A 27,381-nucleotide genomic window follows, 5' to 3' on the forward strand; every position below is an offset into this window, starting at 1 on the left:
GCCTGGAGACGGCTTGTCTGATGGTGTTTAGACATGGAATTCAGCATGAAAGCCCCGCAGGGTGAAAGTCTTATGCATGATGGCTACTATGGGATGAGGGTTGTCATGGTGAGGAGATGCAGTTGGGAAGAGATAGGAAAAACTATCATCCTTCAGGACAGGGACCCATCTGTAAAGCTTGTGCAAAAGTTGTCTTCTGGGCCCAGGGTCCCATCCATTCCAATAAGAATGGAGGTCATCACAGCTGTCACTGACACAGAATAAGACACCTCAAAGGCCACAGCTATAAAGAAGCTCTTAAAGAAGCAGGCGTGAACTTCCCTGGTGGTGCAGTGGTTAAGAATCCACCTGCCAGTTCAGGGGACACGGGTTTGAGCCCTGGTCCTGGAAGATCCCACATGCCGCGGAGCAACTAAGCCCATGTGCCACAACTACTGAGCCTGCGCTCTAGAGCCCGCGAGCCGCAACTACTGAAGCCTGCGCACGCCTAAAGCCCGTGCGCCGCAACAAGAGAAGCCACCGCAATGAGAAGCCCGCACACCACAACAAAGAGTAGCCCCTGCTCGCCACAACTAGAGAAACCCCACGCACAGCAACGAAGACCCAATGCAGCCAAAAATAAAAATAAATAAATAAATAAATAAATTTATATATATATAAAAAAGCAGGCGTGATGTAAACAAAGGAAAGACAGATACCTGATAGCAGAGCCTTAAAGAGTAATTCTCAGGACAGCAGGCTTATTTTCTCAAATTCGAATTATAAATACCTACAGCAGTGCATATTTCAGTTGCCTCCTTCTCTAATTCCGATTAGGAAACAAGCAGTATATTTTATACAAACCTAGCAAAGAGCAGCGATGCTGAAACTTCGTGGTCTGGAGGGTCCGGAGCTGAGAAGTAAACGGGTAGGCACTTAGCAGGAGCTCAGGAAACATGTGTGGACAGGGGTGACCTTAGGGGTTGCCATGTAGTCAGGGATGTAACATCATAGGTCTCTAAACCTCCAAACTACGGCGTAGGGCAACACCCAAGTGGACCTGGGAACCACCCTGGGGAAAGAGAGTGCAAAACTGGGGATACACATGCATTCCTATGGTCAAAATTCATTTCCACGTCCTCAACGCACAGCTCAGGAGCTGGAGCACAGAATGCACTCAGCACACGATGCCATGTGATCACGCCGTGCAGTATGTCACCCAGCACCGATGCCCCAGGAGGAGTTCAGAGTTTAAGTCAACAGACAGGTACCAACCCCGCTTTACGTGCAAAGCTAAAAATGATCAAGGTACAGGGATAAAACCATGTTTTCTCTTCCCTAGTAAACTTTTAAACACACCTAGAAGTATTCAAAATAATTTTTTAAGGGTATCACAATGCTGGCAGGAGTAGAGGGGATCTTTTTTCTATTCACTACAGCTGCCTGATGGGGCAGAGGCAAACATATATTTCACACATGAGCTCTTTCCCACCCAACCCTAAGTATCTTATGTCTCTCTCATCTCACACACACACACACACACACACACACAGAACTCAGCACAGCCACTGCTCCATTTCTTTCCTCTCCTTCACTGCTCAGCATCTAGACCATGACTGTCAAACAGAATTTTCTGCGATGATGAAAATGTTCTGAATCTGCTGTCAGATGGCTACTGGAGACTTGAAATGTGGCTAGTGAAAGTGAAAAACTGAACTTTTATCTGATATCATCTTAATTTTCATTTGAAGTAGCCACATATGTGAGTGGCCATTGTGCTGGCAGAGCAGTTCCAGATCATGTCTGTGTCCGAGGACTCCATCTCTTCCCCTCCCTTTCCTCCACCCACTGCGATCTTATTCCTTTCCTACCACACCACCGAAAACGTTCCTGTTAGCCCAGGGCATCCGTGACCTCCTGGGGCAAATCCAGGGATGCTGTGCGTCCCTATCTTGCCCTGCCTCTCACCAGCATCCCACAAGAATGCCCACTCTCTCCATCAAAAACTGCCTCCTTTCCTTGGCTTTCAAGGTACCAAATTCTCCTGGTTTTCTGCCAACTTCCTTGGCTGTTCCTTTCTAGCCTCCTGCACAGGTGCCCTCCCTCTGCTGGTCACTCAGTGTGGGTCTTGGGTGCCCAGACTTCTGGTCTCAGGTATTTCACCAGAGCATCTCACTCCGCTCCATAGATCGGATAGACATCAATACACTAGTAAGTCCCACCTCTGTAGCTCCAGACCTGATTTTTTTTTTTTTTATATTTATTTATTTATTTATTTATGGCTGCGTTGGGTCTTCATCTCTGTGCAAGGGCTTTCTCTAGTTGTGGCAAGCGGGGGCCACTCTTCATCGCGGTGCGCGGGCCCCTCACTATTGCGGCCTCTCTTGTTGCGGAGCACAGGCTCCAGATGCGCAGGCTCAGTAATTGTGGCTCACGGGCCCAGTTGCTAGGCGGCATGTGGGATCTTCCCAGACCAGGGCTCGAACCCGTGTCCCCTGCATTGGCAGGCAGACTCTCAACCACTGCGCCACCAGGGAAGCCCTCCAGACCTGATTTTTGTCTTGAGCTCCAAACCCATATTCCAACAGTCCTGACCATCTCCCCTCACGGGTCCCAGAGACACCTCAAAGTCACCACCAAAGCTGGGCTGACCATCTCCCCCTTGCTCTTCTTCTTCTGAGGAGCAGTGAATGGCACCAGCATTAAAGGAGCTGCCCAAACCTGAGGTTCAACCTTAACCCCTCCCTCTCCACGCCCTGCCTGGCACACAGTGAGCTTCAGCTAAATGTCGGGTATTACTATCATGGAATCAATCACCATCTCTGGAACCACATCTCCCATCTGTCCACCACATCTCATATCACTAATTCTGCTACCGCAGATCAGCTGGCATCATCCCAGCCCCGAATCACTACAACAGATCTCTGTCCCACTGGGCTGAGTCCCTCTGATTCATCCTCCACAGAGCAGCCAAGTGATACTTCTAAATTCTGACAGCATCACCCTTCTGTTTAGCCCCGTCCAGTGGCTTTCCAGTGTCATCAAGGTCAAGCTCCCAGGCATGTAAAGCTAAGGCACTTGGTCATCCAGTTCTCAGTGATGTTTCTAGCCTCATCTCAACACACCTGACCCCAACCCAAAGCTCCAGTCAAAATGGGTTCCAGCCCATGAATTCACCCAGCTCTGCCTGTCACCAGGGCTCTGAATATCTCCACGCTGGCCCTGGCTCCCCACCTCCAGTCTGCCTTCCCCCAATCCCCACCCAGCTCCCATTCATCCCTCAAGACTCAGCACAGAGTATCTCTTGCAGGAGCCAGTCCTCCCCACGCCCTACAGGAGTGGGCTTGGTGGCCATCCTTCTATGGAATCTCGCCACTGTCAGTGATCACCTGTGGACTTGGCTGCCCATCTGGACAAGGGGCACTGTCTCATTCATCTCTGTTTCGATGCCTAACTCATCAGATGTACTTAATACAGCGCTGAGTGAGTGAGATGAATATATGCAGCAAGAGCATTTAGTTCAATGTTTTGTCCTTTAACATAAGGAATATTATTGACATTCTCATTCCAGGGGTCATTTCTCCCGGCTGCAAGACAGTCTAACCACATGCCTTCAGATTTCCAGATACCAAAGATGACCAACGTTATGGGCTGAACTTTGTCCTCCAAAAATTCATATCTAACCACCCCCGGGTGTCTCAGGATGTGACCGTGTTTGGAGACAGGACCTCTAAGGAAGTGATTACGTTACAGAGAGGCTGGTGCCCTTAAAGAAGAGATTAGGACACACAGAGACAACATAGATGTGTGTGCACAGGAGAGACTGTGTGAGGACACGGCGGGTAGGTGGCAGCCTGCAGGTCAAGGACAAAGGCTTCAGAAGAAACCAACCCTGCCTACACCTTGATCTTGGACTTCCAGCCTCCAGACCTGTGAGAAAATGAACGTCTGTTGTTTAAGCCCCTCCACCATCTATGGTACTTGTCGTGCAGCCCTGGGACCAACGATGACCACCATCAGTTACACGGGGGTCTACCTTTCCTGAACATATCGGGCTTCGTGTGTGCGCATGCGTGTGTGTACTTGTTTACGAAATCTATTATCAGAGCACGTTTCTTATCATTTTCTCAAAAACAAGCTTCATGTAGTTTAGACACGAGAAAGACACCTGCAAGTTGCAAAACAGACCCCACTTCTCCCCCTAACATAAACACACATGCACACGAGCGCACACGCGCGCGCACACACACACACATGCACACTCTGCCCAGAATCGGCCCATCTCCGTCAACAGCAGTGTGCCCTCTGGATGCTCAGGCTGAAGTCATCCCTGACTTCCCTATTTTGCTCGTCAATCCTCCGGCCAACAAGCCGGTTCCATGCTCAAAATATGCCCAGCATCCGACCACTGTCAACCACCTCCCCTGTCACCACCCTGGTCCAACCACTCCACCTGTGCACGGTCCCTGCGACAGCCCCCGCCGGGTCTTCGGCTTCTACCCACCCCACGGTCTACTCCCAACACAGCATCCAAAATAACCCTTCCAAAACTCAAGTCAGACCATGCTACCCTTCAGCTGAAAGCCAGCCAGGCTCTCCCCATTTCACCGAGGCACGTAAAGCCAAGTCCCCACGACGGTCCGTGCGATGCGGCGCACAGCCCCTCCCCCGGCTCCATCTCCCCTCTCCTCCCCCGCAGCTCTGCCTGGCTCGCTGGCTGCCCACGCCTCCCTCCCAGGCACCAGGCAGCGCCAGTGCCCCGCCTGTCCTCTCTGGACCCCCCTCCCTCCAGGTACATGGAGGACCAGCTCCCTCGCCCCCTGCACGCTTCTGTCCACCTGTCACCGGCTCAGCAAGGCCTCGTCTGACCGCCGTATTTCAGACTGCAGTACTCTCCCGGGCAGCCCCCACTCTGCTTAAACTCCTTTATTTTTCCCCGATAGAGGGGCCTGTCTTTACTCTTGCCGCATAATTTGCTCCTTTAGGTTTACGTTGACTCTCTTCACCAGCTAGAACGTAAACTCCACGAGCCAGGCTCCGTGTCTGGGTTTCCACTTCTGGGCCCCCAGTGCCTGGGATGGCGCCTGGCACACAGCAGGCGCCCAATGATGCCGCGGGATGAACGGGAGCGGAAAGGCTGTCTGCTGTTTAACGCCTGTGCGAACGTCTCAGGATTTACCACACTGCCTCAGGAAGCCAGGGTAAAGAGAAATGCTTTCACCGTTATTTCTGGGGAAGAAAGTTAACCTATATTCAGGTGCCAACTCACACTTCTATATGATGCTTCCTTTCTGAAGTTATTACCTCATTTTTTTCCCTCAAGCTGACAACTCTGAAGAGCTTAAATTTTATTTCCGAGAGCTTGTGCTTTAACATTTACCTATTATCTGCCCCAGAAACTTATCTATGAGGTTAATATTTGAAAAGCACTATGAAATAAACTATATCCTAAAACACAGTATTGCTTTAGAAAGACAAACAATTTTATTCCAACCGACACCCCAAAGTTATGACCATTCCACCTCCCCACGGTAGCTGTGGGGTACTGAAATAAAAGGATGAATTTACTTTATTTCTGCTCTTGCTTGGTCCCACCGGTCCCAGATCCCAAGAGCACTGGCCGCCCAGTCTCGTGACAGAGAGGTCTGGACACAGCCCCCAGTGGAGGAGGGGCCGCCACGGCAGAACCTGCACCGAGTTCAACGGGCGGAACACATGAGTCTGGGGCCAGAGAAAGGAGCATCTAATCGCAATTAACACGGTGAATGGAAAGTCAGTAAGACTAATGGGTGAAATTCCAGACAAGAAAAATGGTCAGGCTTTGAAAGACTCAGCTACTCATAAACTCCAACAGGCAAGAAGCCACAGCACTAACAAATCTGCCTGCAGCTTCAGCTACAGGGCGTGGTCCACGCCTGCTGCTAACAGTAGTTCTCAGCACAGAAGTGCCTTTCACGTGCCAACTGCGAGACCCCTCCTCTGCCACCATCTCCTAAGAGGATTCTAATCCAGAAGAGACTGCAGGGGTCGCAAAATCACTGGGCTCTCCAGCAACAGGAGGCTTGGGGTTTGAGAATCGAACACAGCAGCCCAAAGAGAGAAATGAGAAAGAACGAAAACTCACATTTCAGGATGTGCTGAAATCAATGTATCGATAATCATCCTAGATCCAAAATTCTCCACATTATATCTTTCCCAAGAGACACCCTCTTACTTCAATAGATTCTGATGCACAAAACTATGATTAGGATACTACTGACATTTAAATATGACCACTGATAACCATAATATTAACACTGGGTTAGATCAGAACTCTAACTTTGTGAAGAGAACTTTTCAAAACTTCTTCACTGGAAAACTTTTAATTTTGCTTGCATTAAATGATATTTTGGAGATGAGTCAAGAAAGGGAAATGAACTCACCACTATCTCAATGGTGTCTTAGAGAAAATCAACTATAATTCAGGAGGGTATGAGGAGCCAGGGAAGGAGTCTAAGAAACTTCTGGGGCTATAAAAATGCTTCCCCCAGGCTTACCAACAAATAGCAAAAGCAGTAATAATAATTAACATTTACTGTGCCAGGGGCCACTATAAAAGCAATATGTGTATTAACCCATATATTCCTTGCAACAATCTCATGAGGTATTAGTAATGCCCACTGTACAGATAAGAGAAACAGGAGTGGTTTCTGTCTGTACGTCTACAGGTACAATTAGTTAGATGGCTCAGCTGAGATTTTTCTTTTTAACAGTTTTTTAAAAATTAATTTATTTATTTATTTTTGGCTGCATTGGGTCTTCATTGCTGTGCACGGGCTTTTCTCTAGTTGTAGCGAGCGGGGGCTACTCTTCGTTGCGATGCGTAGGCTTCTCATTGCAGTGGCTTCTCTTGTTGTGGAGCACGGGCTCTAGGCGCCCGGGCTTCAGTAGTTGTGGCACGCGGGCTCAGTAGTTGTGGCTCGCGGGCTCTAGAGCGCAGGCTCAGTAGTTGTGGCGCACGGGCTTAGTTGCTCTGCAGCACGTGGGATCTTCCCGGACCAGGGCTCCAACCCGCGTCACCTGCACTGGCAGGTGGATTCTTAACCACTGCGCCACCAGGGAAGTCCCTCAGCTGAGATTTAAATCCAGGCAGCCCGACTCCAAAGTCAAACTTATGAAAGAAGACAGCAGAGGGATGGGATAGTCTAGTATCAATACATGTTCCCCACTGTGAGATCATGGAAAATATATATTGGTCTCTGTCCTGGTTCCTGGCACAGAATTCCTCAAACCCTTGGAATTTCCTGGGTGACATGAGTGTCTTTTGTTTTGATGAGGTGACTCTGGGTGGGCTTCCGGATGGGGGCTGGTCACCGGAATGACAGAGTCATGATTAGAAGCATAGAATTTTCAGCTCCACCTCCACATTCTCTTGTGAAGTGAGAAAGCCTGGAAATGGAGTTAATAATCCATCATGCCTGTGTGAGGAAGCCTCCATAAAAATCCCAAACGTATGGGGGTTCGGAGAGCATCCAGGCTGGCGAACAGGTAGAGATGCTAGGTGGCACCCAGAGAGGCCATGGAAACTCTGCCCCTTCCCACATATCCTGCCCTACATCTCTCTCCAATCTCTATGTTCATCTGTATCCTTTATCATATCCTTTTATCATAAACCAGTCATCTAGTAAGTGAAATGTTTCTCTGAGTTCTGTGAGCTACTCTAGGAAATTAATTGAACCCAGTGGGGGCATTGGAACCTCCAATCTATAGCTGGTCAGTCGGAAGCACAGGTGGTAACCTGGGTTTCGACTGGCGTCTGAAGTTGCGGAAGGGGGCAGGCTTGTGGGACTGAGCCCCCAACCTATGGGATCCAATGCGCTCTCCAGGTAGAAAGTATCAGAACTGAGTTGAATTCTATGATGCCCAGCTGGTGTCGGAGAATTCCTTGCTGGATGTATGGGGAAAACCACACACACACACTGGAATTGGGCACAGAACCCTTTTACCTGCCCATGAGTCACAGTAGAATGAGAAGGTTTGCATTTTACATAGACCAAGATTGTAAAAAATTAGTTATATGCAGTTACGACACTGGCCCACACTGGTCCCCCTTTGAAGGGCAGAAGATGCATCTCCTACTGGTGCAGTATGGAGATGAGCAAGAGAATGCCAGGTCACCTAAGACAGGTTAACAGCAAAGAGAGTGCTGTGAATCGCAGCGGGATGTGGCATCCTTGGAAGAGAAGGAAGATGGACCAAGGGCAAGAACCAGGATGGTTACTAAAATAGAAACGCCAAACACACATTAAATTAGCTTTCTACTTTAAACACTCAAATACATAGAGATATGGAAGAATAAAAGTGTCATATGAAATCATCACTGTCAAACATTTATTCAATAGTAAGTACAGTGGTTATTTTTATGTGTTTAGACCTTAAATTGCCAGTCTCTCTCTGAGGAAAAAATCAAATGAGCAAAAGTTTACTCATCACACCGCAGGGCCACCCTCTCCTCCAGTTCAAAGGAAGCGTCCTCCTTCTTCCTGGGCCGGTTAACCCCTCTACCTGTGCTCCTGTGAGTTAATTTATTCATTCAACAAACACTTGCCAGTGTCTATGTACCAGGCACTCCACTTAGTGTTAGGGCTAGAAAGTGGTATGAGAAATGGTCCCTCAGCTCAGGCTAGTGGGAAAACTTAGCAATCACAGGACACAAATGCTATGAAAGAGGAGTGCATGGGGTCAGCACCAAATGCCCCAGCTTGGGTTTCCGCTGGCTCCCTTGACAAAGACATCTTTCTCTACCCCAATTAAAGAGTTGAGTATCTCTACTTTCAAATTTAAAACAAACAAACAAAACCCCTCTCCTTCCATCTTTTTGCTGGGAACCTTTCATTTGGGAAGCCAAGAAGAGCTGTTATCTCTCAGCTGTGATGATTCATTTACACACATTTTCTACCCAAAGCCTCTGTCCACAACTTGAACGGCACAGACACGAAATTCTGCTCCAAGCTCAGGAAATGACCAATTGCCTCCACAGACTAGTTACCGCCTGGCCCAGCTGCCTTCACGGGCCCTCTGCTCTCTTGATGTCCCCAAATATCTCTAACTTCTGGATTCGCAGGTAAGAGCCAACAGCATTCAGCAGCCAATCCCATCAATAGCCCTGCTCTCCCATCTGACTTTCCAGCTCCTCTTGAAACAGCACACGGAACAGTCCCAATTTAGGCAGCTAAATATATGGCACATCATACAGACCAAGCTACAGATGGAAAGCCACATATGCGAGGCTGCCGCAGCTCACGCTGTCTTTCACAAACCGACTGACTGCAAGACATATTTTTGGAAAAGAAGGGAAAGGGGAGAGACAGGCTTAAAAAAAAGGCACCATTGACAGTAGGGTCTTTTCCCAAGAGGAGGAAGAAGAGGTGTTTTGTTCTCCTTCTTGACATTTGAAACTCCTGTTCCTCTCACAGGAGTCCTGGGAGGGCTTTGAAGAAAGTCAGAATTTGAAAAAGAATAGATACTGTACATGTATATGTATAATTGAATCACTTTGTTGTACATGTGAAACTAACACAACATTGTTAATCAACTACACTCCAATATAAAATAAAAAGTTTTTTTTTTAAAAAAACAGCTATGTATACAGAATAACAACAACAACAAAAATAAAGTCTATTTTGTCTGATACGGAAAAAAAAAGAAAGTTAGAAAACAGAGTAAGATGTCATGGGGACAGGGATTCGGACGGAAAGCACCAGAGCCGCGGGGATGTCGGGAACACAGGCTCCGCCAAACTGCTGTCCAGGGGCCACAGGACCCAGGGCCACCGTCCTGCAGAGCTGGTGACGGGGGTGAACATATGGCTCTCTGCCGAATCCTTCCCTCCAGCCTGGACACCTGCGATCCATCATGATGAGGATGGACACGGAACTCAGGGCACGAAGAAGCTGTGCTCAAGCCTCTTCCAAGAGGCTGGCCATTGCCTTTCTAAGAACGACCCTCACTTCTGCAGGCTGGCTGCCTTCTCCAGGCTTGGTATTTAGGGTAAAGATTGGTCAAGACTGAGAAGCGACCTACAATGTGTTTTTCTCTTCTTGAGTCTCCAGAAGCAGGACAGAAATGCACTAACACCACCACCTTGGATTCTCTGTCTGTTTCAACCACCAGATTTTGTCACTTTGAGGAGATCAAATGCTACTCTCTTTTTTAATCATGTCAACATCGTTCAAGCACTGCTATATCCTTTTGCAAAATATAAGAGCAACAGATTGTCAAAGTAGAGTATCTGGAAACAAAGCATCACCTATAATTCCACCACTTGCGAATAAATCCATAAATGCTTTGATATAGTATTTTCATCCTCTTAATCTTTTTTCTTTACATAGTTAGGTGTAAACTTTATCATTACTTTCACAGCTAAAATTACAGTTTTGCTCATGACATAGGCTTTGCCCCATTTTACTTAATAGTTACTGAATAAATGATTTTTAGTCGCTGTACAACATCCCACTTTAAAGATACTACATGATTTTACCAGTCTCCTACTGTCAGGCATCTGAGTTGTTTCTATTTTTTCACTATTATAACCATTTCTATGGCGAACATTCTTGATATAAATATTCACGGGCATTTCTGAGAATCAGTTTTCAGAAATGAAAATACTGGGAAAAGGTATGAACATTTTAGAGGCTCTTGATACAAACTGCCTTACAGAATGGCTGTACCCATTTATATTCACATTACTAGGTATAAATGTTCATTTCACCTCACCCTCACCAATGCCATGTATTGCCATTTTTTAATTATGGCAATTTAATATTCAACTTTTGTTTTCATTTTTAACTATTTTTCACTTTTTAATGTGTATTTCAGGCACCCGTGTCTCTTCTTCTGTGATCTGTTCATATCTTTAGCCCATTTATCTTTCATAATATTTGTCTGGACTTAAGTTTAAGCAAGAACTTATATCAGGCTCATTGTACCTTTAGCCAAATAAAGTAGGGTCTGTTTAGATTTCACTCTTAGCATTTGATGTGTGCCTCTCTGTTATCCAATAATCTGCAAAGGACAGGACTGATTCTGAATAAATCTGGTACATAATTGAAGGGTACTAAGACATACCTTTATATCCACACACTTTACGTGAGGCCACACAGTCTGCTATTTTTCATGAATTCCAGTGCAATTTAGTTTGTGGCTAGAGGTTACTGAGATTAATGATTTCATTAAACATGTAGAGAAGGCCAAAGTATACTCCGTACTATTAATAAACTCTACTTATTGACCATAAACATATTCATAATTTGAGGTTCAGCCATGAACTTGAAAGTAATAACATGTTTAAACTACAGCCTTTTAGGAACATTGGTAACTAGTGAGAATCCCTAAGAAAATGTCCAGAAATTTAGAGGATTTTAGTAACATATTATTATCTACGTGAGAACTGTGAAGGCTCCTTTCAGAGAAGCACACAGCCCTCACCCTGAGATCAGCCAACATACCCCTGGGCTCTGCCTGACACGCAGCAGACATTCAGTAAGTGTTTGTTGAATAAATAACTGTCCCAGGGTGCCGAGCTCACTGCTCCTGACCTGACTCAGATCGCACCTCCTGCCTGTTCCCTGTGTCCAGCTGAACCCCAGACCTTTATCCCTGTTGAGCCCCTTGAACTCTGCACCTCCTGCCCTGCTTGGGCCCCCTTGCCAACTGGTGCCAAACCTTGCCTGCATCGGGCCTGACGCCCCAGTCGGACCAGGTTTTGCCCTAAAGGCTTTTGTCCCCTTCAACACCAGCTGGAGGCCCAGCTGTGGTTTAGTCTCACAGCTGGTCCACCCTGCAGCCCAGCTCCCAGGCCTCCGCTGATGGCCACTGACCAGCGATGGCATACACGCTTTTGGTTATTATGCTTGAATGTTTGGCCTCAGACTAATGACAGCGTGTTTGGACGATGATTCCCAAACTGGAAATTCGTTTTTAAGGCCGTCAGTTGACTATGGTCAGAAACACGTAAACAGAGATTTTTCGTATTTCTGTCTGTTGAATTAATCTTATAGTAAAAATAAGATGTGGGTCTTCCTTTTTTCAGCCTCTGTTCTACTTCCCCGCCCAGTGTCTGCCCATAATAGTGTCTCATATAAGAAGGACATGATTTAGCACTTACATAAGGGGGAAAGAGGTTTGACATCAATAAATACCACTGCTGCCTTAAATTCCTTTTGTAAAAGCCATGATGTAAGTAAATATGATCCTGGTAGCTTGTTCATTACACACTCTGGAGAAATGCCTATGGAAGAGCCCAGGATTCTATGGTTGGACCCAAGGAGTTAACCACCTCCCGACATACTCAGCTCCACACCCCACCCCCACCCCCCGCCCTGCCCTCCTGTCCCACGGCTGCAGCCTCGGTGCAGGAGCCTTCACCACCTCAACTATTTATAAAGCCTTGTCATTAGTCTCCCAGCCTTCACTTTCTTTTAAGGACAGAGATTATGTCATATTTATTTTTATTTATTTATAAGTAGCTTTATTGAGATATTATTCACATACCAATTAACCACTTCAACCACACAAGTCACCGTTTTTACTATAGTCACAGAGTTGTGTGACCACTACCACAATCTAATTTTAGAGCATTTCATCTCCCTGAAAGGAAACCGGTACCTATTAGTGGTCACTGCTCATCCCCACCTACCCACCCACCCACCTACCTGGAGTCCTAGGCCACCAAAAATCTGCTTCCTGTCTCTACCGATTAGCTGGTTCTGGACATTTCATGTAAGTGGATTATACAATATGTGGTCTTTTGTATTTGGATTCTTTCACTCAGCATCATGTTTTCAAGGGACATCTGTGCTGTAGCGTGTATCAGTACTTCATTTCTTTCTACGGCAAATACTTTTGTATGGATAAGTCACATTTTGTTTATCAGTCCATCCACAGGTGGACATCTGGGTTGTTTCCACCATCTGGCTATCCTGAACACGTTTTTGTGTGAATGTACGTTCTCCTCTCTCTTGGGTTCATACTTAGGAGTAGAACTCCTGGGTCATGCAGTAACTCTACATTTCCCATGTTGAGGAACTGCCAAACTATTTCCCAAACCTGCCTTGACTCCCAGCCCACTCCAATATCCCCTCTACCCTGCTATCATAGTGACCCAGCTGGAAAGCCAATCTAACCACTATTAAAAATGGTCAACAGTGCCTATGGCCTGCAGGATAAACTAGAAACCCTAAAATGCATATAAACCCTTGATGATGTTGGCCCTAATCCTTCAGGGTCGTCATCTGGCCACACCTCCTCCCACCCAGACCAACATCCTCCTACTTAATACTCCAGCATCCTCTGACTGCCTGCAGGTCCGTGACTGCCCCAAGCTTTCACACGCCTCCGGGTTCTGCCCATGTCACTCCCCCTGCCTGGAGCACTCCCCCACCCCAGAGCACACGCCCTTGACCTGAGACAACTCGAATTGTCTTTCAAAAGCCTTCTCCGTGATGCCCTTTCTGACCCCGCCACCTACGGCCAATCTCTCCCCCCTGTACCACTTGTTTAAGGTGTGACTCTGCCGTCATCGCCTGTGAGGGGCAGGGACCACTCGTGTGACTGTGTCCACCCCTAGCACGGACGATGCCAGCACAGAGGGCACGGCCAATGGATGAACAGACTGAACACCCAAGTCTTTCAAAACCTCAACGCGTAACTCTCCCGTTACCCATCTATTCCTACATTTAAGAAGCTATGACGCTTCAAGTCACGCCTAACCCCATCACTTCCTCCTGGAACTTCATTTCCTCTGGGCTCTGTCCTCTACCGTCAGCATCCTCCCTACAAAAACCTGCACGTGACGAAACCTCACGAAATGGTGTTTTCAGACCAACTGATAAACCAATGGAACCTCCAAGGATGGAAAAGTCTATTCCTTCCCTTCATCTATGTCCACAGCAAAGACAGGGGGCTGAGGGCAGAAGGAGAGCCAGGCAGGATGCGGGCCAGCGTTTCCAAGATGGAGCCACGCCCCTTGGTGTTTACTCTTCCCCCACCTCAGCTCCTATGGGTCCTACAATGAGAATAAAGTCATCAGGGCAAAGGCTCAGCGGCCCTTCCAACCCGTCTCCCTGCGGATGCCGCCTTCTGATCAGCAGCCTCAGCGGAAACAGATGGACAGAGGAGAGACGTTTCACAGACCCTGGTGACTGTTTACATCTCTAAGCAAAATATAAAAGATAATCTCATCACTGCCACCCACATGCTCCCTTTCCCTGGGTGAGTCGGATGGGGTCTGACTTGTAGTGCAGGAAGCGCTGGCTGCTGCTGACAGAAATATTTACAATGCAAAGGAAATGGTGGGGGGGGTCCCCTATCTACAAGTGGGCTGCCTTCAAGAGTGCACGTGTAAATCGCTCCGAAGGCACAGGAACGCTAGGATCTGTGGTGGTGAAGTCCTCGGACCAGCCACAGAGACCTGATCCACCACGCGCCTGCGGAGATGCACCCAGCGCTGTGAACCAGCCCAAGCCCACGGCCGTGAAGTCCAGTCACAGTTACGGCTCCACAAGTCAGCACGACAGACATCGGATGGGACAGGGGACCATCCCTCCCTCCCCCACAAGACTGGGGACAAGGGGCACTGGCTGCAGGGAAGGAAGGAAGGAGCCGGGTGACAGCCAGGGACAGAGCCCCAGAGGAAGCAGCAGGACAGGACACAGAGGGGAGAGCGCAGCCTCCCAGCGTTTCCAAGTCTTGGCTTTATTTCCTAAACAACAGTCTGTGTAGAGTGACAAAGAGGTGGGGCGGCAGGTGCCAGCTTCAGCCACCAAAGTGTCCCCAGGCCTGCGGGGACGTGGGGGAGGGGGTGGAATGCAGGAAGAAGGCAGATGTTTGATGTGGGAACAGGACAGTACCTTTCCCCCTTTTCCCCTTAACTCCCCCCACCCAGCTAACACAGGACCCGATCAACACCAGCAGGAGGGTGATGGGGATCCCAGGCAGACCCAGGTGAATGGCAGACAGGGATGGAAAATAGTAACCCCAAGTTCTGACAATGCAGAAGGCAGGGACGGCTCCACACGCCAGTTTGGGGAAGTGTGCTTGGAAATGATCGATTGTCACAATACTTGTACTTTTTATGATCGTGTGACATTTGATAGAAGAAATCCAAGTGGCCAACACTGAAACATTAAAACTCAAAGAATAGACATATGGTACCAGATAGGCTTAAGCGACCCTGCCATTTCTCTGATTCATGGCCACAGAGGAGAGACCACGGCATTCAAGGTTTCCGCTCAGAGGACCCAGGTGTGGCATGTCCCAACCTTCCCGCTCATGAGCGAAATCAATGCAATTCAGTGCTTTTAAACTGTTGGCTTGAGCATGATGGGTGAAACCATCAATAGATTGTGAGAAGAGATTATTGATTCATAGAGAAATGGAAGTAGACGAAGTAATCAATAGATTTTAAATTATTATTTTAAAAAGTGGTTTCACACTTCTGCTTCCACTCCAGGGTATAATGAGTTTAAAGACACATTGCTCACAATGAAAAAGAGCCAGACTCCCTTCAAATGCAGGACTTCTCTGAACTTCGGGGAGAGCTGAGGCCACAGAACAAACGGCTGGTCCCAAATCTGAGGAGAGACAGGAGCCTGCAGGGAGGGCAGAGTGGGGAGCGCTGGCCCAGAGGGGCGGAGGACATGGGGCGGAAGAAAGAAGGCCGAGCACAGGCTGGCGGCACAGGGACGCCCTGGGGCTCCAGAGAATGGAGAGGTCTGTACCCCCGCGGCTCTTCCTCCAGAAGCCTCCTCGGGTACTCACAGAAAATCAGAGCCTTGGAAGTGTCCACGAGGTGCAGGCCCGGGGGCGGGGGTCAGCAGCCATGTCGGGGGGCCCTTTCCTCCTGTCCCCCTCTCTGGAACCAAAACCTATTGTTGGGGAAAGCGCAACAAACATTCTCACCCTCAGGAACTGGTGAAAGCTCCCTGCAGCTGGGGAGGGAGGAATAAAAAGCCTTATTCCTGGGGTGGGACAGGAGACACCCCAAGAACCAAAGACCCGGTAGGACTGAGATTTAATTAACATTAAATGGTTAATGTTAAAAATGGTTAATGCTCCACTCCCCACTGCCCTGCACTAAGCTAACAAGCTTGACTAGCAAGTGACAGCAGAAATGCTGGGAGGGGACAGAAGAGGAGCGCAAGGAGACCTTCCCCGAGGGGTCACAGGGCTGGACGGACAGCCCTCAGGCAGAACCGCCTCCACCCTAACCCAAGGTATCACGAGGAATTTGGAGCCTGGGATGCACTGAGGGTAACCATAGCAACCACAAAGCTCAAGCCCCGCCCACTCCTGCGCCCGTGCATGCACACACGGCACAGGAAAGGGAAAAGTGTGACATTTCCAGGCATAAACACTATTTATCTCAGTCTCTACTAGCTATGCCAGATTCGACAAAAGTTACGAGGTTTGGAAAAGACAAGAAAAAAATCCAAGACACAAAGCAATCATCAGAACCAGACTCAGAGATGACACAGATGCTGGAGTCATCTGACAGGAAATTTAAAATAACTATGATTAATATGTTAAAGGTGGAAAAAGTGGACAACACGTGCGATCAGATGGGCAACTTCAGCAGAGAGATGGAAATGATCAGAAATAAATGGAAATGCTAGAAATTAAAAGCGCAGTAATAGGCATAAAGAACGCCTTGATGGGTAGTCTCTCTGCTGAGGAAGAATCAGTTAACTTGAGGTGGGTCAATGGAAGTTACCAAACACAAAGAGAAAAAAAAGTGAAAACAAAAAAAAAAACAGAACATCCACTGGCTGTGAGACATACACACAGGTGGAGTCCAGAAAGAGACAGAAGGCACGGGGCAAAGGAGGACTGGCTGAAATACTGGCTCAGAATTTCCCCAAATGAATGACAGACACCAAACCACGGAGCTAAGCAGTCCCGAGCACACCAGGCAGGAGAAACACAAAAACGAAGCAAAGCTGAGGCACAACTGAGGAGACAGTGCCGTACCAGTGCTGCTTCCCAGGGCTGACGCCTGCACACGTGCAGAATGCTGACAGCGGGGAAGCTGGGGAGAGGCAGGCGGACACCCTGCGCTGTTCCTGCAACTCTTCTGTAATTCCAAAATGACTGCAAAATACAGCGTTTTTTTAAAGTGGTTTTGGTGTCAGGTACTCTGTTGAGAATGTACTAGTAACACCCAGGGCAGAAAAGGAAGATAGCTTTCTAAAGACGTCCTCTCCACTCATCCCCAACCTCTGGCATTTATGTCCTTGCGTTTAGAGTTTAAATCTGATTTGTGATGGGTCCCAGGAACCCAAGTACTCTTTACGGTATTGTTTCGATGGAAAATATCCTCCCATCAAACAGCTAATTTACAATGGAAATTGAAGAGCAGAGGTGAGAACTGTGTACCTTGGGTTTTCTGTAAACTTTCTTCCACAAGGTTCGAGCCGTCTCTCTTATACATGCGGACCGGGCAGGGTGTACTCAGAGACAGGAGCTGAATGGGCCCCGGGTCTGGTGCCCCAGGCCCAAGCTGCTCACCCGGCACGGGGAGCGGGAGGCCGGGCCCCCCAGGGCCAGCGGGGTCGGGGGGGACCTCAGGGGAGTCAGACTCTGGCCAGGCGAGGCTCCCGAATGGGAACCACCACCGTGAGGGCTGTGCAGCCACTGAACAGGGAAAGCACCGTGCACCCATCGCTGCTGCTGGACGTGGTGAGGAAGATGGGCTGAGTCTGATAAACCAAGCGTGACAGAGGGAAAAGGGTCCGTGAGCTCATCCCACGGCCTCGGGAAGACGACAGGGAACTTCTGGCTGGAAGAACCTGAAGACTGCAGAGGGGAAAGTCTTACAGGGGGCAGGGCCTTGGGTGCAGAGGACGGCGCCCAGGAGGAGGAGGGTCAGGGCGGGCAGGAGGGCTGGGCACTGGGCGAGGGGGAACGGGCAGCAGGAGTGGAAGCAGAGCCGGCAGGCGCGCTGGGATCAGAAGGCGGGCGGGGCCCCCAGGACTGCCCGCACTGTGGGCTTCCATCATATCCAGAGCTCACATATAGTGCGTATGTTGGAGAAGAAAACAGGACCGTAAGCCCTGTCTCTTCCCTTAGCACCGGACACGCCTGCCACCCGGCTCCCTGACAGCCCCCAACGGGCTCTTCTGCACTCCATCTTCCCTCCTGACTCGTCAGCTCCCGCCCCTCCTCCACACTGCTGTAGGAGTCTCAGAAGAAACGCACCCCGATCAGTTTAAGTAAAGCGTTTCATGCTGAAGGCGCCCAGCCCCGCGTGACCCCCTCCCCTTAAGTGAATGATGCGGCCCCTCCCGTGCCTCTGTCTGCCCGTCTCCCCCAGGAGCTCATGATTTTCCTTCTCTTCCTTTAAAAACTTCTTCCCAAGAACATTTACACAGCTCACCCGGGTAGGACCTCTCCCAACGGTCTGCACCCCTTGGACGTGCTTTTAGGTTTCCCCCATACCATCCGGGACCAGAGAAGCGTGTGGACAGGTCAGAGACCCTCAGAGGTCCGAGGTGGCATGGCCAGGAGCTACGATCTAAAGGTCTGGAATCTGGGCCCATCACTTGCCAGCTGAGTGGCCTGGAGGCTGTTACTTAACCTCCGAGTTCCAGACTCACACTGACAAAACTGAGATAAAATGAATCCGGGGTGCTGGTGGAAGAGGGGATGAGATGAACCAGTGCTGGTGAGACGTCAGGACAGGGCCTGGTGCACAGACGCAAGACCAGCTACGATAAACCACAGGGTCCCCATCTCCGACCACGGGACCTCCAAGATGCCACGGCTGCTTGAGCACCGGAGAACCACAGCAAGTGGGAGGAGGTGGGGGTGGGCTGAGCGGTACTCAGGAGCTGAGCTCACTACCCACCGCCCCCAAAACGAGGGCCCGTCTGACTACAGATCCAGGCGATCCTGTGAGCTAAACCCCTTGGCCCAGCCCTTAGGGTCCTCGTGTCCAACATTCCCAGTGACTCTCGGGTCCCGCCTGCTGGCTGGGCTGGTCTCCCCCTAACCCCACCCCGGTCCTATTCCCCGGTCAGTCAGCTCTCCGGCCCCCGCCCTCTGCTGCCATCTGTTCCCCTCTCGCTCGCCCCTCCCTGTAACCCCGTCTCCCCTTCGAGGCTGGCTCAGGTCCCACCTGCTCTGAGGTCTCTCCCGAGCCCCAGGGGCCTTCAGGCACCGATTCTGACACTCTCAGAGCAACGGCCACTTCCCGCCACTGAACCTCAGTCACTGAGAGCTTTGTCTCCCCATGTGGGGAACCGGGTCGTTCAGGCCAGAGACCTGGCTTCATCCTCCTTCCCCCGCCCCTCAGGCCACTGGGGACGTTCTGCCCACAGAGCAGGTGTCCCGTCCACGCACATCGATTAAGCCTGGGCACCGGGCCTCATCCACGACCCCGCAGAGGACAAACTCAGGGTCTGGCTAAAAAACTATGGCTCCTTTCCGCAAACACCAGCTCTTCCCCAATGTGGCTGACAGACTGGGCCCGCTGGGCCGCACCCCTTGCCCGCCATCTCCCCCCCGCACCTCCCACGGAGCCCGAGGCCCCGGTCCAGGCCTCCGCCCATCGTGCCTCCGCTCAGCACTCCCGCTAACGCAGCCACGTTCCTCCGTCCTGGACGTTCCCACAGCATCCCAAGTTCCCTCTTACAGCACATCCCTAGCAGGAAACGCGAGGCAGGAAGAACAGTGACACTTCAATTTAAGAAAAATCCCCTGGGAATGAAAGTGCTTCGAATGAGTCCAATAAAAATACTAACAACAAAGCTATCGTAAAACAAAGTTAAGACTTGCCGGTTTCTGCAGTCTTGCTAGAAAGTACTCCACACGCACAGGATGGGTGTCAAACCAAGGTCGCGCCTGTCCCGGTCCGCCGCGGGTCCACAGAGCTGGCCTCAGCGATGGTGTTGGGCTGCACAGTGTCCTAGTTCCGTCTCCCCTCCTCACCCTCCCTCCTGGCCTCTCTATTCGGCGGTAGGACTGGCTGCCCAGTTTGCAGGGACCAGAGCAAAATGAAAAGGTAGGGTCCCTTGTTCACAACTTACTAAGAATTTCAAAATATTCTGAGACAGCAGAGCACCTATCCTGGCAGGAGGCTCATCCACTCCCCAGAAGGGGGGCTAGGGTCCCGCCCCCACAGAAGTGCAAGGCCGCTACCCTCCTTCTCACCATCCCCCCAGGAAGAATCTCTCTATAGTGTAGCCTCAAAACATTTATTGGCATTTAAGCCTCTTATCTCTGATTTCAGAATAAAAAGCATTTCTCCCTCTTTAGGAACGTAAAGCATCAGCAAACACATGAGGAGACCTCAGGGAGGAAGCAGACAGAGGGAACGGGGTGAGGTGACAGAGGAACCTAACACCACGCAGGCCTGGCGGGAACTCGACAGTAAACACGCATGGTCCTTCCATGCACGTGACGTGAGGGCGGGTGGGAAGGGCTGTCCTGGGTTCTACGGCCTTCACCTCCCTGGAGATGCTGAGAACTGGGGCCCCGCTCAGGACCTGAAGCCCTATGTCCTGCCCACAGCAACCTCCCCACCTCTCCGCAACACCTGCTCTTCCCGCCACACCCCGTCCACTGCGCAGAATCCTTGCTCTCCCTTATTTCTGCACCAAGATCCCCAGGCGCCCCCAAATGCCCGGCAATGCACCTGAACGCCTGCCTTACCTTTCCTCCCCAAGTCACAAAGGAGCATCTCCCTGAAATGCACGCCAAGCATCACGGTCCCAAGCACCAGGGTCTCCAAGCGCCTGGCCCTGGGACTGGACTCAGCTTGTCTAGAAAAGCTTAGCAACATGGTCACATGGCATCCTTGGAGGTTATGCAGAGGCACCAACAATGGACATAAAAATCTCCGGGCCCTCACTAGGTGCCTCGGCTGCCCAGGCAGCACGCAGTCTTGGCTGTGGAGCACGGGAGGTGGGAGCTTACTGGGCAGGCGGTGGTCACTAAGGTTTTAGAGCTATTCCCGTATCTCCTTGTTTTAAAACGTGTCCCAGGGTGCCATCAAAACATTCACTTTCTTGTGGCTCGTGGCTTGACTCCATCTCACCCTAAAATCAAGTCTTTTGGCGTCTGAGCCACTCTTGCCACCACTAACCCTGCGAAAGCTGGAGGAGGGGAGGTGCCCAGGCCGGTACGGAACCACCCCATGGAGACAGCAGACACAGCACTTCACACAGGACTCACGGTGTTGGGTGTTTGGGTTGTAAAAGGGGAATAATTCGGGAGGCTAAATTGTTTTATGGAATGATGTCGAATGTAGGCCCCGGAGCTCTATTTAAATATGCCATCAAAGCCAAAAACTGTGCCACTCAGACTTAAACAGGAGTCTGTGTATCCCACACAGGAGTCATGAACCACAAACACAAAGAGAGGTTTTCTGTTCACTTGAGGAGATACAGTTAGGTTTCTGAAAGCACAGGATCTGATCATGCTTTTCTACTTTATCTTCTTTTCCCAGACAGTTGTACAAAAAATTCATGTTATTATATGAGAATCCAATGCAAGAATCAGTGCCAGTGAAACATCTGGTGAAGGGAAACTGGGGCAAATGTTGTTCCCTCTATGTTTCAGAGATAGATAATAATTCAATCAACATGGATAATAAATTAGATGGTCATCAATAGGCATTCGCCCTCCGCAGGCTTCACAGAACTGTAGGAAGTGGCCATGGTCAGAGCAGGCCTTACAGATCACCTGTCTGAATCCCTCCTTCCACAGAGCAGAATCCCAAGGGGTGGGGCATGTCCTGTCACCCAGCAGAGGGGGGGCAGGGTACCCCTCAGGGACGGTTCCTCGGCAAAGCCAAGAAGAAGAAAGCCAAAGCGGTGCTTTGTATTTTGCCGAAGGCTGGGCCAGGTGGGCCTTGGGGGACATGAAAGTCAACCTCTTATTGAAGGATGAGGAGACCCAGCCGCCAGGAGGTGAGGGGTCTGGGTCAGAGTCACACAGCCCCTGCTGTGTCATCACGCCTCCTGCCCCACGGTTGGCTTTAAGTCTACTCAACTGTTATCATCCAGAAGCATTCCACAGGGTTTTATTATTATTCGTTTAAACACAAAGAACCCCCATCCTTATCACACTAGTTCAGGGTTCAGTGAATCCGTGGCCCTCGTGTAGAGCTCTCTGAGGGTGTGGAACCCAGGTCTGCCCGTGGACTTCCACTCAACTGCCCCAACGTTTAGACTACTGACACCCAAACACAAAATAGTCTCTCCAAGGTTATGCTTAAAAACCCAAATACGTTATGTTAAAGATACACTTCATCCTTACAGGGTCCCATTGCTTGTTCTCATGCATTATAGAACACAGATTTCAAATCAGACCCTTTCCGTTCCCTTCGTTCTCCTTAACTAGGTGTAGGTCAAAGAATCATGAGCCAGGATTGCAAAGGTCTTCAAATGTAATTCAGTCCAACCACCTCTCTGATGCTAGAATCATGAATTATCACCTCCTGGCCATCCAGCTGATGACAGAATCCTCGCAGTGATGGGAATCCCACTTTGTTCCGAAATGTCACTGTTTGACAGTTACTCCTTATGCTGAATTTAACTCTGCCTTCCTGCAGCTCCCTGACTAGTGAAGTCTTTCATGATGCCCCAGTTCCTGGGAATATAAAAGATGCCCTCCACCATCTTTTGTGATAAGAATGAAAAAGTGAGATCAACTGTGTATGACAGTCAAATATGTAGAAACATATTTAAAGTGTTTGTGTCTATTTACTCATCATATGAAAATAGCTGACGAGACTTTCCCCAAATTTGGAAGGTGTGTGTGGACTGATCTGCCTTCACACACAGGCTGTGTTAAGCCCCACGGGGCAGCATGACAAGAGGGTTTCTGACAGAAAGTCAGACGTGTCACAGAGCACCTCAGCTCAGGGACAAGAGGCCCGAGTCACTGAGAACCACAGGCCTTGCACTTTAGATCCTGTACACAGAAAAGCAGACGGGGATTTCAAACATGAATGCAGATTAAAAATCACTGATTTGTAATCAAGTTCTTTTGAAAGTGCTTTGTGCGAGGGCAGCTCTGGCAGCGTACTCCACAACCAGGGTTTCCTTTTTAAGGATGTTTAATGATTTTCCCTGGGGGTCAGCTAGGCAAGTAATAGTTGTGGAAATGTTTGATAAACTCTAAAGCACTATAAAATGGGATGCTACACCCTCATGATACTTTAAACGCTTACTGAGTGCTTACCTTGTGTTTCTACTTGCTAGCTCCCCAGTGCACTAGGCACTTGTAATACCTCATATAAATGAGTAAAATCCTGACATCGGTGGACGAAAAACTGTCACTTGCCATCCGCCTCTACAAGGATGAAGTCACTAGCCACGGCAGCCGCTGACCTTCAACTCACCCTGAAAGGAGTTCAGGGTGGAGATCAGGAACGAGGCCCTCTGTGCTCTGGGAAAAACTGGCAGAACAGGCCTTCAGATAAGATTTTCAGGAGATTTTATGAGCCCAATTTCTTGCATCTTCTCATATCTAGAAAAGCACTAAAATCATGAATGGTGACATCTGCTCCTCGTGACTAGCAGCCACCCCCTGCCAAAACGTGTGCTTCACTGCATGGACCCCCTTCACCAAAGTCACACATATGCTGACCTCCACCCCACCTCTTCGGATCAGTTCCTCAGAGCTGTCTGAGATGCTGTCCCGGGCTATCGTCCTCATTTTGTCCCCAAATAAAATTTAACTCACATTATGCTTTTTTTTTTTTTTTTTCAGTCGACAGACCAAAAGCTTGATCTTGCGAAAGATTTCTTTACCTAGCTCTAGGTATATGAAAAATGATAATATACCAAAATTGCATTAATTTACAGTTCACATGTAAAGGGGAAAAAAACCATAAGACAGGAAAGCGTCCAGAGAGAACAGGCATCAGAGGCAGAGGGAGGGTTTCTGGTATGACTAAAGAGGGTCTGTCTTGCCTACAGGTAGATGAGATGGTCGTTACAGAACCCAAGTAGGGAGCGGGGTAAGGTGGGCAAGCCATGTGTCTGGGAAGTATCTCCTTTCCGGAAACAGGAGGAAGAACCGGATGCCCTCGAAGGCAGTTCCTCTTCCAAATTATTAGTTGATTTTTGAATCAGTAACAACGGAAAAATTGGTAAGAATAGTCTTCCAAGAAACTCCAAGACGAGGCTGCTTTCTTCTAAAATTGACACAAACACAATTAACACTAGGTTGTCTTGTGCCCATGAAGAAAGGTGAGGCATTCACCCTCCTAGTTTCCAGGTGCTCTGACCACCTCTACAATATGACTTAGTGGTTAAGGACGTGGACTCTGGAATCAGACTTCTGGGTTCAAATCCCAGCTCCATCACTTGCTAACAGAGCCCCCTTAGGTGATTTACTTACTTAATCTGAGCCTCCATTCCCTCACCCCGCAAAAGGGGTCACTGCAAGTGTAAAGCTCCCAGAACAGAGCTGGGCAGACATAAGTGCTACACGTACATGTTCGCTACTACTGTCCTGTCCGGGGCCTGATGACAGGGCCCGGTCTCTAGACGTGCCTGGGAGAAGGCATAAAACGAAAACTGCCTATCACACTCTATTTGGGTTTCAATATTTCATGTTTATATTTTGTTTTCTTTCTTTCTTATTGAGAGCAAGAAGTTCCACCTTCTTCTGCCAAGAAACAATGAACCTGTCCACTCAGTGACTGTGGTTTCCACGAGGAAGTGAGTGGAAGCAGATGTTCCTGAAAAATACAAAAAGCCAAGCCTTGCCTTCAGTCGCTCATACAGAGCTGCCTACGCGCCATCCCCAAAGCCACCGCCAGCCTCTGCAGCCGGGCTCTGCCTGGGCCCAGACCCGGGTGCCCCTCCGACCACTTTCCACCCCCTTCGCAAGCGAGCCAACCTTCGATGAAGTCCGAGGCCGTGTAAGGACGCTGGTCGGGGCCGCTCTCGGCCGGGCTGTTCAGGGCGTCCACGGCCAGCTGGATGACCTCCACCAGCTCATCCCGCTTGTCCTTGCGCACGGGCTTCTCCTCGGGGTGGCGGGTCAGGCCCGTCTCCAGCTGGTACACTTTGTGCAGGGTGAAGCTGTCAAAGGGCACAGCGGCATACTCGGTGGCCTGCTTGACGCCACTGTGCACCTCTGCCCTGTCCACCTGGGAGCGTAGGAAGGCCAGCAGGTCGGCCTGGGCCCTGCCGGGGGCGCCCGCAGGGCCCCCCGCCAGATGCTGCGCGGTCCTGAGCTGCTCGCTCCTCTCCTGCAGCTCCTCCTGGAGCCGCGCAATTTGCCTCTTGAGGCTGCTGATGTCGTCGCGGTGATGCTCCTCCCGCTGTTGCATCGCTGCCTGGTACCCGTCCTTCCCCGTGGGGCCGCTGGCCCTGGGCAGCCCCAGCTGCTCGTCGTCGCCCCTCGGCGTGCAGGCCAGCATGTAGAGGACAGAGACGACGCAGCAGAGGAGCACAAGCAAGACCACCACCCGGGAGACCCACGCGAGCAGCCCCCGGCGCACCATCCTCGCTCAGGGATCAGCCACGCGTCCAGCAGCCGCGGCGTTCATCCCAGACCACCCGGCCCGCGAGGGGCGTCCCTGGACTAGACCACGGGGAGCACACGTCCGGGGGTCCCCGAGCTGCTCTCATCCATTTCGGTCTACACCGCGTCTTGTTCCCGGGAGTCCACCACCAAGGGCAGCAGTTTCCTGACTTCTAAAGGATGAACTTCCAGGCAGAGGCCACGAGTCAGGGGAACCGTCCAAGTTGTCACGCTCATTCCCATCATAGCCTTCCAGAGGGAACCTGGGGAGACCAATGACAATAACACTTACTCAGGACAGCAACCCCCTTGTGTTCACCACGGCGATCGATAATCAATATTCAATGGAGTTTATGGAAAATGCTTACAACAGGTGATTAAATACTGTTCAGTGTTTCTAAATCAGAATGCAAATATGCATCTGCAGAGTGGCGTACACAAAGAACAAAGGATGCAGAAAAAAGATGGGAAGAAAACATGGCAAAATGTGAATTCTCTCTGGGTGGAAGGATTAATGGTGATTTTCCTGCTTCTCTGTAATTTTCTCTATCTTGCAAATTGTCCACAATGGCACATATTATTTTCATGGTTAAAAGGGAAAAAGCAAAACTTGAATGACAATGAAATTGCAGAGCAGGGCCTTCCCCGCACTGGTGGATGCAAGCAGTGAGCATCCCGGGCTCCTGAGGGCACCCAACCAGGGTAGGCCTGCAAGCTGGCTCAGGGTGGTCCTCATACTTTCTGATGAGGAGGTGAGGAAGCACCTGGAGGCCCAAATGTGCAAATGCTAAGTGCGGATGATAACATTCGGAATGCGTCCGAACAGTTCTTCCAGGACCGGGGATGATGAGTTTACCACAGGAAGGGATGCAGCTGGGAGAAGTAGACCAGAAATACTGCTTTGTCAGAACTCAGACCCAGGATGCCTCTGCTCAACCTCTGGGAGCAATTCCGTGTCCTGGCGGCTCATCAGGAACACCCAGCCAGACCACAGGGCCTTTCATCCAACTCCACTCACCCCCCAAACAAATGAGGAGCCACCTGGCTCTCACCCGCTGTCCCCTTCCCCCGGGAAGCCCCTCCCTCCTCCACCCAGCACTCCTTCCTCAGTGCCCTCCCTTCCTTAATCCCCTTTCCTCAGCTCCCCTGCCCATCTGAGCCGGAAAAAAAGAATGATAAATGGATCAAATAAGATTTCTTGTTGTAGGGAGATTTTAATAAAATTTTCCTAGATGCATCTTTTTATATCACTTCTCTTAAACAACCTCCCTGAGGGTACTGTGTCCTGGCCATTTTATAAAAATTCAACATTAAAAAAATCCCCATGAAAACTAAATTACCTTTTTTTTTTTAAGGTTTTTTGTTTGTTTGGGGGGTTTTTTTGGCTGCGCCTTGCAGCTTGTGGGATCTTAGTTCCCCGACCAGGGATTGAACCCAGGCCTCGGAAGTGAAAGCACAGAGTCCTAACCACTGGCCCACCAGGGAATTCCCTAAATTACTTTTTACAGTCTTCACCCGACCTAGAAATCCAGATTCTCACCTCATTTACTGGTGGGCTGTCCCCTTTACTGACTGGCAGGACTCCAGTCAATTAGCAACTTCAGGACCCCTGGGAGTAGGGAGAGATGATCCTTCTGGCATCCTCCCTACGCTGAAAATACCGTAAACAGTAAGGCTCACTGACGGTCTGAGCAGTCACCTGCCGTGTCCTATGGCCACACTCTCGAGTTCCTCTCCTATTTGCCTGGTGATGCGCCTCTTACATATATCACTATGCTATCAAAATAGTTTATTTCCCAATTTTCCTTTAAAATTCAACACATAACATTCTCTCCAATATTTCCCTTGGCCTGAGGATTCTCTCTCCTATAATTTAGCACA

The 27,381-nt window shown here is 49.8% G+C and overlaps 1 protein-coding gene across 11 annotated transcripts in view; it reads right to left on the reverse strand.

The window, feature by feature from the left end:
• Positions 1-27,381, reverse strand: part of CSGALNACT1 (chondroitin sulfate N-acetylgalactosaminyltransferase 1) — a 321,372-nt gene that overhangs the window by 55,425 nt on the left and 238,566 nt on the right. For all 11 annotated transcript variants that reach the window (XM_061177598.1, XM_061177601.1, XM_061177602.1 and 8 more), the window contains one exon: positions 24,871-25,763. In XM_061177598.1, the coding sequence (XP_061033581.1) occupies positions 24,871-25,480 (610 nt within the window). In that variant the 5' untranslated portion in view covers positions 25,481-25,763. The remainder of the gene's footprint in view (positions 1-24,870; positions 25,764-27,381) is intronic.

This window comes from Eubalaena glacialis, chromosome 20 (genome assembly GCF_028564815.1).
Source record: "Eubalaena glacialis isolate mEubGla1 chromosome 20, mEubGla1.1.hap2.+ XY, whole genome shotgun sequence".
NCBI classification, from domain to species: domain Eukaryota; kingdom Metazoa; phylum Chordata; class Mammalia; order Artiodactyla; family Balaenidae; genus Eubalaena; species Eubalaena glacialis.